General features: G+C 40.2%; 1 protein-coding gene across 6 annotated transcripts in view; it reads right to left on the bottom strand.

Moving 5' to 3' along the window:
* The window catches only part of frmpd2 (FERM and PDZ domain containing 2), a 30,972-nt gene extending 13,119 nt beyond the window's left edge, over positions 1-17,853 (bottom strand). For 2 of the 6 annotated variants that reach the window (XM_062056137.1, XM_062056136.1), the window contains exons 1-24: positions 17,585-17,853; positions 17,088-17,209; positions 16,846-17,009; positions 16,615-16,680; positions 15,611-15,790; positions 15,475-15,550; positions 15,302-15,389; positions 15,030-15,216; positions 14,886-14,957; positions 14,460-14,634; positions 14,245-14,380; positions 14,019-14,157; positions 13,796-13,948; positions 13,533-13,718; positions 13,296-13,455; positions 12,993-13,191; positions 12,767-12,867; positions 7,654-7,734; positions 7,405-7,512; positions 7,138-7,254; positions 5,120-5,301; positions 4,858-4,956; positions 3,696-3,789; positions 1,225-1,310 (exon numbers count right to left, since the gene is read on the bottom strand). In XM_062056137.1, the coding sequence (XP_061912121.1) occupies positions 1,225-1,310; positions 3,696-3,789; positions 4,858-4,956; positions 5,120-5,301; positions 7,138-7,254; positions 7,405-7,512; positions 7,654-7,734; positions 12,767-12,867; positions 12,993-13,191; positions 13,296-13,455; positions 13,533-13,718; positions 13,796-13,948; positions 14,019-14,157; positions 14,245-14,380; positions 14,460-14,634; positions 14,886-14,957; positions 15,030-15,216; positions 15,302-15,389; positions 15,475-15,550; positions 15,611-15,790; positions 16,615-16,680; positions 16,846-17,009; positions 17,088-17,208 (2,970 nt within the window). In that variant the 5' untranslated portion in view covers position 17,209; positions 17,585-17,853. The remainder of the gene's footprint in view (positions 1-1,224; positions 1,311-3,695; positions 3,790-4,857; positions 4,957-5,119; positions 5,302-7,137; positions 7,255-7,404; positions 7,513-7,653; positions 7,735-12,766; positions 12,868-12,992; positions 13,192-13,295; positions 13,456-13,532; positions 13,719-13,795; positions 13,949-14,018; positions 14,158-14,244; positions 14,381-14,459; positions 14,635-14,885; positions 14,958-15,029; positions 15,217-15,301; positions 15,390-15,474; positions 15,551-15,610; positions 15,791-16,614; positions 16,681-16,845; positions 17,010-17,087; positions 17,210-17,584) is intronic. The other 4 variants (XM_062056133.1, XM_062056132.1, XM_062056135.1 and 1 more) reach the window with 3 other exon arrangements.
* Between the last annotated feature and the right edge of the window lie 46 nt (positions 17,854-17,899).

The following is a 17,899-nucleotide window of genomic DNA, read 5'->3' as shown; positions in this document are numbered from 1 at the left end:
TTGTTGGCTACTGTAACATTACACACAGTTTGAGCTGTAACACTGTGTTTGAATATTTATTTAAGGGATTTTTTAGTGTACGACTAGGTGGAGCCCGGGTATCACCACAGTCAGAGTCGTGTACAAAGAGTATGGCCAACTAAACAACAGGCGCCATGACTGCTACCAAGGACATGTGCGGCTGTGCTTGGATGCATGCAATTTCTGTTTCGACGTTATATTTTCTGATGAAATAAGCCAAAATAATACAACTACGTATAGTTCTAAACATACTCCAGCTCATAAACTTACAATAAAACATGCTTTTATTTCGTTAAAGTATAATTTTCCGGCTGTATTTGACGAACTCTGCTGCTGCATTCCTGCAATGTTTCATGACCAGCAGGCTTTAAACACACACCCGACGGTGAAGTAAGCATAAAAAAAAAATATACACAGAACAACCAAAATATAACTTGTTACCCTCATTTTGCCAAAATCTTCATTAGCTTTGGACCAACAATCACGGAGAAATGGTGACTTTTGTGTGAAGTATGTCAACTGTGGTGGCTGCCTCCAATGTATTTGTAATCACTGAATGTATAACTCATTATGTATTATTCCAACTAATCTTTCTTTTTTGTAATATGCTAAGTGAATAGATGTACTTTTGTAATTATTTCCCCATATTTCTGCACAACAACTCAGATATGGGAACACCAGTGAGCAGTAGGGAATAGGTCCAGAAAATATTTTGCTTAATTCATTATTGACGTGTTTCTTGCCGCTTTATGTTGTATATTTTTTATGGGATTTTCAATACAATTTTTCTCATCTATTATTACACCCAAGATTTGGCTTAGTTTACTCTTACAATGTCCGTCTATTTGTATTTGTGTTTGACTTTCTCTTTTTTTTTTTACCATAGTGCATTATTTTAGTTTTAATGAGATTCTAAGATAGTGTTTTTTTTCTCAAATCATCTCTTAAATGTATTTATTTCTTCTGTTATGCTGCACAACAGGGCATTAATACACATCGAAAAACTAACGAGGAAGTGCCGCAAACACATAGCCTCAGCTCAAAATTGGTAGCATTTATGACGCCCTGTAGTCACGTGAGTGCCTTTTGACCAATCATTGAGGAGATCGCCTGAAATCGAGTTGGCCATACTCTTTATAAACACGACTCTGACCACTGTTTGAGAATCACTACTCTATTCCTAGAATGATTGTTCACATTTACCTCCCTGGTTTTCCTCAGACACTCCACCGCTTGTTCGTAGGTGATGCTCTGAAAACTGATCCCATCAACTTCTAAAAGCCTGTCACCTGTCAGTCAGAACAGAGGAGTCATGTCAACATTTCCACTTGCAGTGGTAGGTAGCAGTGAGAAGATGCAAGTTTAAAAGTTTAAATAGTGCAACATTTTGAACTTTCTTTGTGAGAGTTATTTGGTTCTCTGATATACTTTGACAGTTGTCAAGTGTATCAATATTGGATGATATTGACTGAGCTCTAGGCTTCTGCAGGGGCATCTTGCTGCAAAACGACTACTATGGTGAAATTGTTGTCTTTTTTTAGCCAATTTTTGACAATTATTTTTTGCTTCTCTTACACCAAGGCCAAATCTGCCCTGGAAATGACACCATACTGGGCTGGCCCTCCAGTTGAATTCAAAACTAGCCAGACAAACATTTTTGCAGCAAATTTCTAAAAACACTACAGTGGTCCTGTTGTTTAGAGGAATGTGGACCACTGTAAACACAATGGCAGATCCTTGCATTGACATTTTAACCTTGTAAGCAAACATAGAACACTGCGGTCCAAACTTGTGATTTACATAATTGAGGCGTTCCTCAAAGTACCCTTTTAAGTCCTGTCTTTTTTTTGGCAGTTACACATTTTTTTATGTAACAAAGGTGTTGCTGTAGCGTGTTTACTTCAAATGCATTCAGTAGTCATTTTTGGTATACTAGGGGTGTTCTTCAAGGTTCCATTTTAGGTCCTCTCTTTTTCACAATTCTATTCAAATTGTGATCCACGAGTTCAGTTCAAAAAACTTGTGACAGACTCACATTTTTGCAGCAGATTCTTAATAACACTAACTAGAGTGCTGTCATAGAGACGATATTTGACTAGCTTTTTGCAGAAGGTCCTTAAAAACAGCTGAGCGCTCCTGTAACTCTGAATAAATAATAAATTCAATAAAATCAAATGTCCACTGTAGAGGACATTGGTTCTTCGGACTATACAAAATAAGACTAATAGTCTGGCCCCCGGGTCCTTAACTTTCTGGAATTGTGGCCCCCAAAACAATTTAGTTGAAAATGTCTGTTTCACTCCAAATCGAATTATTTAAAAAGTACCAGTTCAAAACATCTTCTAGGTCAATCAGATTATGGGAATTAATGTTAACCCAATATCTCCATTGAGCCCCATTATAACCACCATTTTTAATTATAAATTAGTTACACAATCGAACATTTTTAAATTTCAGGGTTTAAAATCAAAAGCTTCCCCCAAAAGAGCACAATTTTAACAAGTAACATACCTTTTAAAAAAAGAAAAAAATGCTTTTAGATTATAAATATTGTATAAAAACAATACAATAGAATGTACTACTAACAACTACAGTAGTTTGAGAGCTGACTTCTATGGTATCTCCTTAGAGCTGCTTCTCCGTCAAACACACCATCAGCAGCTTTTCCATATTTTCATGGATGAATGTCTGCCATTTGGATATTATTTTAACATTTTTAGCTGGCGTTAAACTCCTTCTGCTTCAGTATGGTGCAGACTAGCAGTCATACGCTGGAATTGCTTCGCAAACTCTTGATCATCAAACAACAAGCTTAAGCTTACATGAACTCAACGTCAAATTTGAGGACGCACATCGCGGTAAGTAACGTTAGTAGATATTTTGGCTGTCACCGTAGGCTGATGTTAGCTTCCCTGCTATGAATCACTGTCAAATGTACATCGTGTGGGGACATTTATTAACGCACTGCAGCCTCATAGAGAGACATACACACACACGCACCCACACACGCATGCATAGAAAAACCAATCAGAAGTGCACAGTGTGTTCCCAGATGCAGCCCACACCTATCAGTTTATGGTTTGCGTAAAGGCTAACTTGTTATTTTCCTTTGTAATCTCTGCTTACTGAGCCTATGGTGCCGTTAAGTTATTGTGGCTCAATTAGCCTTAATTTATGTTAATGTATTATTATTTAATATATATTATTGTTTTAGTTGCTTAAGAGATATTCCTGGCTCTGAATTTGCTCATTGCTATTTTTATGTTTTTGTGCATTATTTGTTGCCGTCATCATTAAACAAACAGGTTACTCACCAGTTACTCAGTACTTGAGTAGTTTTTTCACAACATACTTTTTACTTTTACTCAAGTAAATATTTGGGTGACTACTCCTTACTTTTACTTGAGTAATAAATCTCTAAAGTAACAGTCCTCTTACTTGAGTACAATTTATGGCTACTTTACCCACCTCTGTTCATGAGTGAGCTCTTTAACATGCATGCACGTGCCCTACAGTATGTTTTTACATACTACATCTGTCATTATTAGAACATTATGAGTGGCCAAAACAGTTTTTAGTCTCATGCATGGACCAAATAACTCCGAAGTCAAAAACACAACAAGATAGCAAATGTGAAATTCAGTATTAGGCGTTATTTATTATCTCAGCTATACCTGCATGTATGCGTCCGTCCTTCTCAGCAGACCCTCCTGGAATGAGGTTCTTGATGGACATTCCCCCATTAGGATGGCCAGCGTTGCCACCACCCTGAATGACATTGTGTTTTATTTTAGGCATTAATGTTACATGACTTAAAATACTTTTACGTATTATTCATAGTTGGGTACAACACAGCTTTGCATGTGCGACAAGAACAACCTTCCCTCTCTCTAATCCTGTCAGAGCACAAATGTTAATGAGATTGAGTCCGGTAGACTTTGTAACACCACACTCATTTCCTCATAGACTAAAAGCACCGTTGTCAAACTCAAGGCTCGCCATGTCATTTTATACAGCACGCGAAAGCCTGGAAATAATATGCATCAATAAAATACCTTATCTTTATTTACTACAGTAAATGTGTATGTTCTTTCCATGTTGACAGAAAAATATACTGTTTGTAACTGTATATATTTTCACTCTTTAATATTATCGAATAATGGAAAAAATACCATATTATTATACATTCCAAATTGTATGTTTTTTTTTTTTTTTAAAAAGACAGCAACAAATATCTGCTGGACTTATGAATTCAAGGCAAAATATCCATCAAATTGTACACTGTAAAAAATGACAAAAGCTTTTACTGGCAGCTCAGTCACCAGAATTGTATTGTAAAAAAACTGTGGTATCGTTTCATTTACACAAATACACTGTAGAAACAACAACCATAGATTTTATAGAAAAAATAAAATGGCAGCTCGGTCGCCAGAATTTTATGATTAAAAAAAACAAAAAACAGTTGTGCCTTTTTTTTCATTCACAATAATACGCCGTAAAAACCACTGTATGTCATGACCCTCCATGACAGTTTTGGCCTTATCTACCTTAACTTGGTAATATTTCCCTTCCAGCGGTCTTGTTTCCACTTCCGAAATTTTGGACGCTGACGGGACGGATACGGCCCGCGGGCCATAGTTTGGGGACCACTGGTCTAGCCTATTTAATTGCTTTAAACAGAAGATACACTAGATTGCCAAAGCAGAGCAAGCTAGCCCTCCTTAACCGATGTACTATATTTTGATTGGGAAAGCCTTGTAAACTTGACATGCACAGAATATTGACGTACAGTACTACTATGTTTGACATGAAGCCACCAACTAGTAACATACTCACAGTGATGCTGATTCCCAGACTTCCTGATAGCTTCTTGAGCTTCACAGTGATCTCCTCTGGCCTCTCGCAGTTCATAGAGGAAGAAAGCATGCATCCATCCTTGAATTAATGACCAAAATATTTCATCCATCCATGCAACAAGAGAGCTCATCATTCTGAGCTTTACAATCATGGTACAAAAGCAGCCACATACCTGGCATTAACATTTGTAAAAGTACTCGTTTATAAAAAATTAAAAAAACACCTGCAAGGTTGGTCATACCTGCGCGTTAAGAACACGGACTTCTTGGGGGATGTGTAGCCTATTGCTGGTCTTTGGCTCCATCATGACCGAGACGATCTCATCCAGGCTGTCCTCCCCCGATTGTCCGAATGCCATCAGTGTGCTTTGTGACTCGTAATTCCTCAATGCAGAAGGCCGTGCAGTGTTTGGAGTTTGGGGTACTGAGAATAAACGTGAAAAAAACTAGTCGGAAAGACAATTTTCACGTGAAGTTGAGGTGTTTGTACGTGTATGTATCGAGTCGATAAACAGTTCAGTGTTACGAGTATTATTATTTTAATAATAAAATAATTTAGCGATTAGTTTGTTTAAGTAATTGAGTAATCGGATAAAAGGCACTTAATATATTCAATATGTGTTTTAGGGATCATTGTTGAAATAAAAATGTTTTCGCCTTGCCATAACCGTTTTTTTTTAAAAAATAAATGCGCATCAACATTGAAATTGCACTTTTAACATGTGCGCATTAATAAAAACGATAAAAACGCACCCCATCGCAGCAGCTGTGCGGAAACTTTGTCCGCGTATATAAAGTTCCGGGCACTCCATGCTGCCTCTGATTTGATCTATTTTTATTAGTGACATTCCATCCATCCATCCATTTTCTACCACTTGTCCCTTTCGGGGTCGCGGGAGGTGCTGGAGCCTATCTCAGCTGCATTCGGGCGGTAGGCGGGGTACACCCTGGACAAGTCGCCACCTCATCGCAGGGCCAACACAGATAGACGGACAACATTCACACTCACATTCACACACTAGGGCCAATTTAGTGTTGCCAATCAACCTATTCCCAGGTGCATGTTTTTTGGAGGTGGGAGGAAGCCGGAGTACCCGGAGGGAACCCACGCAGTCACGGGGAGAACATGCAAGCTCCACACAGAAAGATCCCGAGCCCGGGATTGAACTCAGGACTACTCAGGACCTTCGTATTGTGAGGCACATGCACTAACCCCTGTACCAGCATGCTGCCCATTAGTGACACTCATTAAACGATTAATAAAGCAACATAATATGAATTAAAGCTTTTTTGTAATCAAATGAATCGATATAATTGATTAATCGTTGCATTCGGAGTTACGAGCGCACTCCCATAAATTATAAATACCACAGTCGGGAAGGGATTCATATGGCCCTATTCCTGGGCGGAAGAGGGGGGGTTAAATCATTTTGCAAAGCAGTCTGCTGAAAATTATGGAAAGAATCCCTTTACATAGCGACTGACGCTGTTGTCAAAGTTGGAATTCCCCCAAAATGTATTTCAAGATAATCAACACTGAACTGCCATCTGGCGGCTAAAGAGGATAGTGCACGTTTCATGTGTCAGGTAAACTGTGATGAATGGGGCCATATGAATCTCCTTCCTACTGTATACAAAAGGAAAAAGATAATTAGTTCTGTGCGTGCGGTGGAAGAATGTGTAGGCGGAGTTATACGCAATAGCGCTGGTTACACTGAGGAAGGACAACATCTCTTTCGGGCTCAGTGCACCAAACTAAAGGAAATTACATGAAAGTAAGTAACTACTACAAAAAAGCAAAACATTAAGATTTAGGTATCGTAAAATGTAGAAGAGTCGATGCATGACATGTCATTAAGAGTAGAGATGATGTCTTTGAACATGTGAAAGAATCTTCTAGGATGAAATGCACAGTGATAACTAAGCAATATAGTGTTCTCATTACTGACACTTCCTTCCTCCTCAAGAACAAATGTCAACCATATGGAAAAGAGTAAGGAATTCTTCACTTTTTTATGATTTTTTTCATTTTGTTTCTTGTATTTATCTTTCCATTATTGTAATGTATATGGCGAAAGAGTGACTTTGGTGTTAATTTAGGCGTAATTTAGATAAAGGTTCTGACTTACACTGAAACTCGACTTGTATTCAATTGTTGAAACGGAACGTGTTTATCACCGGAGGACCACCCGTATGCAAATTAGTCAACAGGGCTGCAACCACCACACAAAACATGGACACACAGACACACACAGAGCACCTTTTGGCTGCGAGATAATGAGCTGCACCTCCTCCGGGCTGCTCTGCATGACCTCCGCTGCCTCGCTGAAGGTGGCGCCCTCCAAGCTGATGTGGTTCAGAGAGATCAGGCGACCGCCTAGGGGCAAAGGTCACCAAAATGTTATTTTCTACGTTAAGCTTGCAATAGCTGTTTTGTTTTATGACCAAACAAAATCATAAGAACAAGATGTGTTTGGAGCAATTCAATTCATATTTTAGGATGATGAGAAAAACATTTCAGATATACCTGGCCGTATATGTCCGTCCTTATCAGCGGGTCCCCCGGGTAACACAGATGCAATGAAAATGCCCAGGTCGTAACGCCCCACTGTGTCCTCTCCCACAATCACTATACCTTCATGGATACACACCACAGTTTTGGTTTAAAAAGCATGCAATGGCTTTTACTTTATCATCATTAACTGTATTTAATTTGTAAACTGAAGTATGTTGTATTTAACTATTTGCCGTTATTAAGTGTATTGTAAAATCTTACCCAGCCCAAGCTTTGGGTCTTTCTTTAGAGAGATGCATATAACTTCTCTTTCTGATGATGACCCCTGTTTAGTTAGCGTTTCTGTGAGATAGACATAAAAATAAATGCACGCTAATCCAGTACAAGCTCATTTAGAATCACTGGAAGCCAAGTTTTATTGGTTAAACGTTAAAATCCTGCACATACTGGGTGTCACATATATTGTACATACAAATACACATTTATACTTACATACACACAATTATTCATACATATATACATACATACGCGCACACATAGGTACCTATGCTCCCACATACATACACAAATACAGTACATTCCTACACACTCAAAGTTCATACGTCCACACGCACATTCACTGTACAAACATACATATACACATACTGTACATATACATTCACTTTACAAACATACATATACACATACTGTACATATACATGTACATGGTATACATACATGCATAAAATCACGTTTCATCAAACATATATTAACGTTGTTGCCCTAGAGCGGGGGTCGGCAACCCGCGGCTCTAGAGCCGCATGCGGCTCTTTAGTGCCGCCCTAGTGGCTCTCTGGAGCTTTTTCAAAAATGTGTGAAAAATGGAAAAAGATGACGGGAAAAAAAATATTTTGGGTTTTAATATGGTTTCTGTAGGAGGACAAACATGACACAAACCTCCCTAATTGTTATAAAGCACACTGTTTATATTAAACATGCTTCACTGATTCCAGTATTTGGCGAGCGCCGTTTTGTCCTACTCATTTTGGCGGTCCTTGAACTCACCGTACTTTGTTTACATATATAACTGTCTCCGACTTCCTAGGACGTGTTTTATGCCACTTCTTTTTCTGTCTCATATTGTCCACCACACTTTTAATGTTGTGCGTGAATGCACAAAGGTGAGTTTTGTTGATGTTATTGACTTGTGTGGAGTGCTAATCAGGCATATTTGGTCACTGCATGACTGCAAGCTAATCGATGCTAACATGCTATTTAGGCTAGCTATATGTACATATTGCATCATTATGCCTCATTTGTACGTATATTTGAGCTCATTTAGTTTCCTTTAAGTCCTCTTAATTCAATTCATATCTCATGACACACTATCTGTATGTAATATGGCTTTTAATTTTTTGAGGCTCCAGACAGATTTGTTTTTTGTATTTTTGCTCCAATATGGCTCTTTCAACATTTTGGGTTGCCGACCCCTGCCCTAGAGGAAACTGGGTAACACATGGCACACTGACAGTTTATTTTTTCCATAAAATCTATGGTTGTTGGCTGGGCCAAACACTGCGATTCTAAGTGTACAGCAGCACCATTAGTAAGGAATTTAGCGCTGTATCGCCATGTATAATGTACATGGCGATACAGATGGTCATGATTGATAGTTAGCCTTGTGGACGTGTCAGCAGTGCCTGTGTGAGGTCAGTATGAATGTGTATTAACTTTGGAAAGCCACCCTTAGTTGAGCCAAACAAAACAACTCGCGCAATCCCCAGGATGTCCTATTTTGCGTAAATTGATGCATGTAAAATGTCAAATAATAATGCCAAGGTGCTTCATATGAAATGTTACACCAAACTTTTTTCAAGCCCCCTCCTGCTCAGTTACCAGCAAGAATATAATAGCCAACTTCCCTTCACATTGATATCGTAGCACACAGCATTGATGCACTGACATATGTTGAATACATTTATTACAAATTAGATTTTGTACTAAAAAATGTATCATTGAACAATTTATTTCCCATGAAATTGTCTTATTCGAAAAAAGATTTCAAGTTTGAGTGTAATAGTATAAATAATTTCACCAAATGAAAAAGTGTGAACATTTTATATGGTTTGGGCGGGGGCAACTCTCCAAAAAAAAAAAGTTTGGGCACCCCTGTTCTAAACAGAATAAACAACACACAACTATCGGATAAAGTCGTCTGATGGTGATTATGGACCTCCCATTTGTGAAAAACAACACAACAATACAAAGTATTAATTTCAACAGTCGTCAGTTATGTATTGTTAAAGGGCAACTACACTCTTTTGAGAATTTTGCCTATCGTTCACAATCACGACGACGGATGGATTTTTAAAAAATGCATGCTAACTTGTAAATAAACTAGGGCTGTCAACGTTAACGTGTTAACGCATGTGATTAATACAAAACATATATTGTGTAACCATAAATTAATGATTAATCGCTGTGTTTGTTTTGACCGGCGCCGGAAGGCAGTGCACATTATGCACACGCAAGTGGGATGATAGTTACAGCGATGTGCTGTGTGCCCACTTTCGCTTCAAGACAAACCTCGATGGAACTTTAGACAAAAAGGAGGTTCCTAGTCAGTATAGCAGCGGACAACTTTCTCAACATCGGCGCACATCTAGTTTAAAATAGCGTCTTAAAGTGCAACATGAAAGTGAGGATGGTGCCGCTTGCATGAATGCTACTTAAATAGGGTTGCTAAACGTCCTTTGATAAATAAACCGTCACGTATTCAGAAACGAAAGTACGCATTCCGTAAGGGAACCTACTTTGTCCAGTATTTTTATTAAGTAAGAGGCCAAGTGGCCTCTTACTTAATAAAAATACTGGACAAAGTAGGAGCACGGTGGAAGAGGGGTTAGTGCGTCTGCTTTACAATACGAAGGGTCCTAGGTTCGATCTGTGTGGAGTTTGCATGTTCTCCCCGTGACTGCGTGGGTTCCCTCCTGGTACTCCGGCTTCCCCCCACCTCCAAAGACATGCACCTGGGGATAGGTTGATTGGCAACACTAAATTGGCCCTAGTGTGTGAATGTGAGTGTGAATGTTGTCTGTCTATCTGGGTTGGCCCTGTGATGAGGTGGCTACTTCTCCAGGGTGTACCCCGCCTTCCGCCCGGTTTTAACTGAGATAGGCTCCAGCGCCCCCCGCGACACCGAAGGGAATAAGCGGTAGAAAATGGATGGATGGATGGATGGATGGGTTGGTGCGCCCCATTAAAGAAAAAGGTCAATTGTGTCGTCACACGCCAGTTTTTACACGGTAGTTTCGCCACAGTCGCCAACAGGCACCGAGCAGGAATCTTGTCAGTGCAGCAGATAACTAAAGTAAGTGTATAAAAGTTCAAATACAAGTGTTCTGCAGTCTATGGTTGCAATAATCACAATTTTTATGTGAGCGTGTTTGTTTCGTTACTGAGTGCAGTTGGTCCAAGGTCCAGCACACATCGTCATTCAATGAGGATTTTACACATCCAGTTTGCACCCTCCGGTTAGCACAGAGAGGTATGTGGCTTAAAACTATTAGTGGCGTGTCATTTATTCCACATTAATGAGCTATGAGTGATGCTTTTATTTAATGACAAATTACACATAATAGCATTAAAACAATAATCTAATTGAGAGCAGATCTCCTTCATGAATAAAATGCCATTGAAATGTTGCCAATCATATCAGTGAAACAGATATCTCACCTCTCTTTTTGTCACAGTAGTTTTCATAGTGATGACAGTTGGAGACCTGCTCTATCATAAAGATGCATACTGAATGTATTAAGCAGGACAGACTCCTAATAAAGAACGTTTTATTTTTATTTTTATTAAGGAAATATTTCTATTTTAGACAAAAAACAAACAAAAATGTGTACTTAGTTCTTACTATACTTACTGTCACCCAGTTTTGAGCAAATCAATGACTTGCAGTTCAATAAAACATTTAGAAAACGTTCCCCTATGACATTCAGGCAATAAAACTGCATTTTTATCAAAAATATTGGGGTATTTTCTTAAGCAAATTTTATTCATGATTAATCACAGTTCTAGAGTGGGATTGATCGGATTTAAAAATTAATCATTTGACAGCCCTAAAATGAACGCTTACAGCGGACCCAATCGGAGGTCCTCTATTCCGCCCAAACAACCCCAAAAAAAACATTTAAAAAGCTAAAAAGCACTAGCAATACTCCATTTACAAGGCTGAATATGTGACTTGAATTTTAACCAAGTATTAGTGATATTCTTATTATAAGCGCTAACACAGACACACTATTTATAGCGGCGCCGTGATCACGAGCTTGTGTGTAATGTTTACGTCACCAAGTGGTCAGCCGTTTCTATACTTCCCTGCTCCCTGGAAGTTTATTGTAGATCATAAATCATGCATCTCACCTGGACAGAAGAAGGCTGAGGACGTAGTCCGACAAGTTGGTACATACACTTTGACAGCCAAATTAGACTCGGAAATGGCGAGTACGACACAAAAAGACGCTTGGCCCCACCTCCCTTTTCTTTCTCTAGGATTATGAGTCATATATGAACATCCCATCAGTCTGCATCCTAATGACAGCAGGCATTGTACAGTAAGTGATGTTTATTATGTTTGTTGTCTCTCATAAAGTCTGCAGAGAGCAATAATCAGCAATGTTGTTAAAAAAAGCGAACATCCTGATGTGTTTTTTAAATTAATGCACCGTGTATTCCTTTCCAAGTGAAGGAGCAGCGGCTCTACTCCGAGTCTCTCTCGGGTGACTGAACTTCTCACCCTATCTCTAAGGTAGATGCCAGCCACCCTTCTGAGGAAACTCATTTCGGCCGCTTGTATCCGCGATCTTATTCTTTCGGTCATGACCCACTCTTCATGACCATAGGTGAGAGTAGGAATTCGTACTACCATGATTTCTGGACAATAAGATGCTACTTCTTTCTCATGCCTTGAATCTTTCTCTTTTTACAATGCTGCGACTAGTTTATGAATTTTCCCCGGTTCACAACCTTTGTATGCAATCAAATTTGATCCGACCGATGAAATTGCCAAACAAGTCAAGGCGGACCAATTAAATTGTTCATATTAAATCAAACACACTCACACAAATATTTAGTCATCCATTTAGCATGTTATGCACTCACCCTCATCATGGAAAACACACAACAAAATGCACATGACGCAGCCTCAAAGCCAAAGACGATCGACCCGACCATTGACAAACGAAACAGCCGCCGCACATAATGAAAATCCACCACCACTAACGGCCCCGAAAGGCCGGTCCTATTACGTACCTTATTGTCATAAACTAAACTGTGACTGTGACTATGACTATATCTGACGGGAAGGAGAGTCAAATGGTTGGTTGTGTACCTCTGGCTGCTGGGCAGTTAAAGGGGGCTTCGGATCCACTTCTCTGAGAACAGGCCGGGGAACGCATGCCAGTGCTGCTGCGCTGACTACTGGAGCAGGTGCTGAAAGTAGACGTTTAAATTATAATTACAGTCATTATAAAGTCCATGGTTACCTGACATTAACTGGACGAGAGGTTAGAAATGTTTTTCTTTGGGGTTTGGAATAAGAAGCGATAGCAACATACTTTTGTTCATAAAGGCTCTGGCGCTGCTGTTTAAAGCGGGCTTCGATCCTTGCAGCGACGTCCTCACAAAGCCTTGTCAAGGATTCATTTTGAGGAGTGGTCAGACCACTGTCGTCTTGTGGTGTCTCAGAACCTATGATGGACTTGATCCGACTGCTTTGTGTCCGGCAAGTTGTTGCGTAATGAGGGATGTTCTCATCTAGAAACATACACAAACTAAAACTGTAGATTTTGACATGAAAAAGGGAAACTGAAGGCTTCGGGAAACCATGAAATCCTCTCATTGAAAGCGCAATACCGTACCTGAGGCCATGCTGTGGCTGAGCTGACGAGAATTCATTTCATTGTTGAACTTGTGCTGGGATGAACAGAGGTTACACAGGTATTTGGCTACCTTCGACGTCTCTGTGATGAAGGTGTTCTTCTTCTTACTAGCCCGACACTCTATGACAAATTTCCGTCTCTGGACAAATTTCAAAGAACGTTGTTTTATGGGAAAAACAGGTTTAAGTCTAGGTTTAAGTGAATCACTCCACTCACATTGGAGGAAATAGTGGCTGTCTCCCTCCAGTAGAAAGTCTGACTCGTGCAACGGCAGCCATTTTTCACTTCATAGACAACAACTCCTTTGGCACAAACTCCAAGTATAATTTCTCCTTCTACAGGCTTTTTTTCGCGTGTCACACGGTGAAACAAGACACCATATTCAGGCAACTGCAGACAAACCTGCATGAATAAAAGACTACATAAGTCTGCGGTCGAGTGAAATCAATCTGTGTGGCAAAGTATTTGAAATATTTTACCTTGAGGAACTCAAGTTCTGATTCATCTGTGAGCATTTGGCCGTTGTTGGTATGAAGTCGTTGCAGCTCTCCAAGGATATAAGGCAAGGCACGTTTTTCCATCACACTTTTGGGGACATATTGATCAGGGCGACAGTAGTTTCTACCATACACCTAGGAACAACACTGTTACACCAATCTTTCATTTTCAGAACTTCACATTTAGGTTTGAGTTTCTTCAAACCTCAGGCATGCAGTCCCCATACTCTGTCTGCAAGGCCAATGCTCCGAGGTATAGTGCAGTCTCCTCGTGGCAGGACAATCTGTCCTCCAAGAGGTCTTTTCTGAGTTGGAGGTAGTACTGGTGGTGGGTCTGTTTGTGCCTGGTGGAAAGATAATCTTGATCATTTATGTGTTCATTTGTAATGAATGCTTGTGGTTTTGTGGTGACAAAGGAGTGAAATACTTACAAAATTATAGAAATGTCATTTACAAAGAATTTGACCCTGAAGAAAAGGACAAATGTGGTTGTAGGCACTTTCTTCCAGCTATCTGGAGCAACTTTGGAGATCTTGCAGTCGTTGTCCACAAAGAAAAACTCGTTATCTGACCAGAGAAGAAAAGATTCATGTCGATACCTACAGTCAACTGAATTGTATTATCTTCCTATCCAACTGCATAATACCATCGATGTAAGCGAGTCCGAAGTAGAAGTGTTCCACCAGGTTGGCGTGAGCAGCAATCATGTCAAACACATCCCCTCCTCTGGATTTCACATCACATTTGATGACTATGTTTTGACCATTGGGCATCACAACAGTCAGCTCTCTTTGTGTGATGGGAGATTTACCTTTTTTTGACTACAACACACAATGGACAACAACATGGAAGTGACTTGCCCTGTTTGTCACAAAATACAGTACAATAGAGGCATCAATGCGACTACAGGTACGTAAATAGTGATCTATGAACCCCTGCAAGTGGATGCTTTGGCTTAGTTCGTATCCACTTTTATAGAGCTGTATGCAAATGTCACGTTCACCAAAAACAATCGATCAAAAGGTGACCCCAAGGAGTCTTTTGACAATGATTAATTCCATCGAGCACTCACCACAATGGATCCCGGGAGCTCCAAGACAACTACCGGTTCATCTGACATTCTTAGGAACTCTGGACCTATCTCCTAGGACAGAATATATACAGTATAGTGTACATAAATATATTATCCTTCTACTCATCTGTCAAGTTTCCTTACCTTATTTTTTCTCTCACTCAAACTCATGGAGGATTCAAACTGTGAGAGAAATCTGGAGTTAGAATGTCGACCACCATCCATGTATGGACTACAGGCAGTCCTATTCAACTGCTGCCAGCTCCCGATACTCTCCGTGTGCCGACGCCCCGAGGTAATCATTGGGGGGATTGAGTTCATCATTCTTCCACTGGTGTGAAAATAAATCTGTCACTCATAAGATCCACTAAGCAAACATAATGATTGTGTTTGAAGAATCAGAAATGAGATGATACCTTGTGGGCTCAGGTGGATAAGATGCTCCTGAAAAAGTTCTGGAGATCTTGTTTTTCATTACCCCTGGTGAGTTAGAAAAAGACTGCCCTGAAATATATTTCAGATTTGAATATCGGGAAAGGTATCTTTGTCACATATTTTTAGTGTTCCTAATTAACATTTATTTTCTTACTGTGTAGCTTGTCTCTAACCATCTGACTGCGATCAGTCAGCAAGGATCCATTGTCTGTCGTAACATTAGCATCAACCTGCCGGAAGGAATTTCTTAAGTGAACATCGGTAGAAATCAAAGCTCCATGCCCACTAACCGAGTTTCTGTAGATGTCTTCTACCAGCTGTCTGACAAGCCGCTCAGCTGGAGGCAGCAGGAAGGTCTTGTGGTGGTGTGCGCAGGTCTCTAGCACCGTCAGCAGGTCCATCCGTCTGACCACTGTGTCCTCACACATGCTCAAGAGTAAACCCTCTAACTCCGCACTGAGATGGACCGGCTGTGGGAAAAAGGAATATTTACCTCAATACGTTTGGATACCATGTCTATGGATGTTCTTATTCATTCAGGCCAATGTATTCTCAGGGTATTCAATCGATCGCAACAGGACTGCTCAGTTTGTCTTAGAAGACGTTTCACCTATCATCAAAGCAGGTCTTATCAGTTCATGCTAATAGACTTATATTGGTCAGATGTAGTCTAGATGCTGGTCCCAAAGCCTGCCCCTAACTATTTATCTATGGCACCAGCCTATACGCTAGATCCAACCAATCTAAGTCTATGAACCAAATCCGGCAGAATGACCCCAAGCCACAGAGGGTTAAGCTTCAGTTTAAAACTTGGGAGAGACTTTAACATTTTTGCAGCAAATTCTAAAAAACATGAAAGCTTTCCTGTTGTACGGAGAATTGGTGTCCAAAGAGAGATTCAGGGGCCATTTGTAGCCCATAGCTCGTTTTTTTTTTAAGTCTGGTCACCCTGGCCCTCACTGTAGCTGTCTGGAAATGTGGCCTTGTGGTTAGAGTGTCTGCCCTGAGACTGGGAGGTCGTGAGTTCAAACCCCGGCGGAGTCATACCAAAGACTACAAAAAATGGGACCCATCGCCTCCCTGCTTGGCACTCAGCATCAAGGGTTGGAATTGGGGGTTGAATTACCAAAAGATTCCCCAGCGTGGCGCACGCTGCTGCTCACTGCTCCCCTCACTTCCCAGGGGGTGAACACGGGGATGGGTCAAATGCAGAGGACACATTTCACCACACCCAGTGTGTGTGTGACAATCATCGGGACTTTAACTTTTTACGAGAAAAAGCAAAGTACCGTACCTGGTTTTGAGGTAGATGATAATACACGCACCAATAAAAAGTCATGCCAAGTGAGTATACGAGTGCCTGGGGGAACAGAAGGAGAAGAAAGCATTACTGAAGAAAAAGACACCTTATTTCCCCAAGTTTGAAAGCAAGAAAATTCCTATCCCACATTTGGTCTGTGCTACTCTAGCTACCTTGGGGTTGGACTGGAAATTACGCTCAAACTGACTTAACTGACTATACAACCTTTTCAGCTGTGTTCCTTGTTGAGGAGGTATGCCCCTGAAGGACTTCAGGAGCCACAAAGGAGGCCACATCATCATATCGTCCACAGCTCTTAAAGGCAAGGCTCCCATTAGAGGACAGTAGCACCGAGCCTGGGCTTAGAATACTGCATATGGTGCCAGAACCTACCACACAGCAGAACATGCACTAACAAAGACAACATGGAACAGCAAGTTATCAGGAGTTAGTGAGAAGATAACTACCTTTCTTGGAAACATCCTGTAAGGCCTCAGAAGTGACAAGCAGCAGAGTCCAGATCTCATCCTCATCTAGTGGTGAACCTCTGGACTCTAGCACCTCTGCCAGGGTCACAAAAGTCCCCATCCTTACGGAACACGGAATAGACTGTCATATTACGGCAACATTTACTATCCCTTTTACTGAACATCAAAAGTTAATGACTTTAGGGAGCAAAATATAAAAAAGTATATATGTTATGTTAATATAGTTGTCGTTCTCTATGGATTGACTGTCTAAAAATGTTATAAAGTTGAATATACCGTAAGTGTTTTCCTATTAGTTAAAAGTTTTAAAAAGCACTTTTGCCTTCTGGCTATTTTTTGTTCATCACATAAAGCAGTAACAGTATATAAACACATAAATGGTAGCATCTTTGATTTGTACTGCAATAGTAGTGGTTTGATGACATATTTTTTTTACCGCTCTTAATAACTATTTTTATCTATGAATAATAGCTTACCTTATTTCGTCCGTTAAGTGAGGAAATTTCCTTTAATTTCCTTCCGACATCCGTCTTGTGAAACTAATCCTTCCTCTTATGCGTCCCCCGCTGCCATCTCACCCACCACTCCCTCGTTGCTGGAGCTCTGTCTGTCATGGCAGCTTGTAACCCAGCATCACCTTCATCATTGTTTCCTCATGACAGATCAATTGTCTCTGCAGAGACCAACGATACAATTTCCGCCCGCACTCACAAGCAATGACGTGTTGATTTTCTGTTTTCCGTTATTTTCTACTATTTTTAGACTGGAGACATAAGTACATAATTGGATTT

The sequence above is a fragment of the Entelurus aequoreus genome, linkage group LG08, assembly GCF_033978785.1.
Source record: "Entelurus aequoreus isolate RoL-2023_Sb linkage group LG08, RoL_Eaeq_v1.1, whole genome shotgun sequence".
Lineage (NCBI taxonomy): Eukaryota > Metazoa > Chordata > Actinopteri > Syngnathiformes > Syngnathidae > Entelurus > Entelurus aequoreus.
This window is presented reverse-complemented; position numbering and strand designations above follow the sequence as displayed.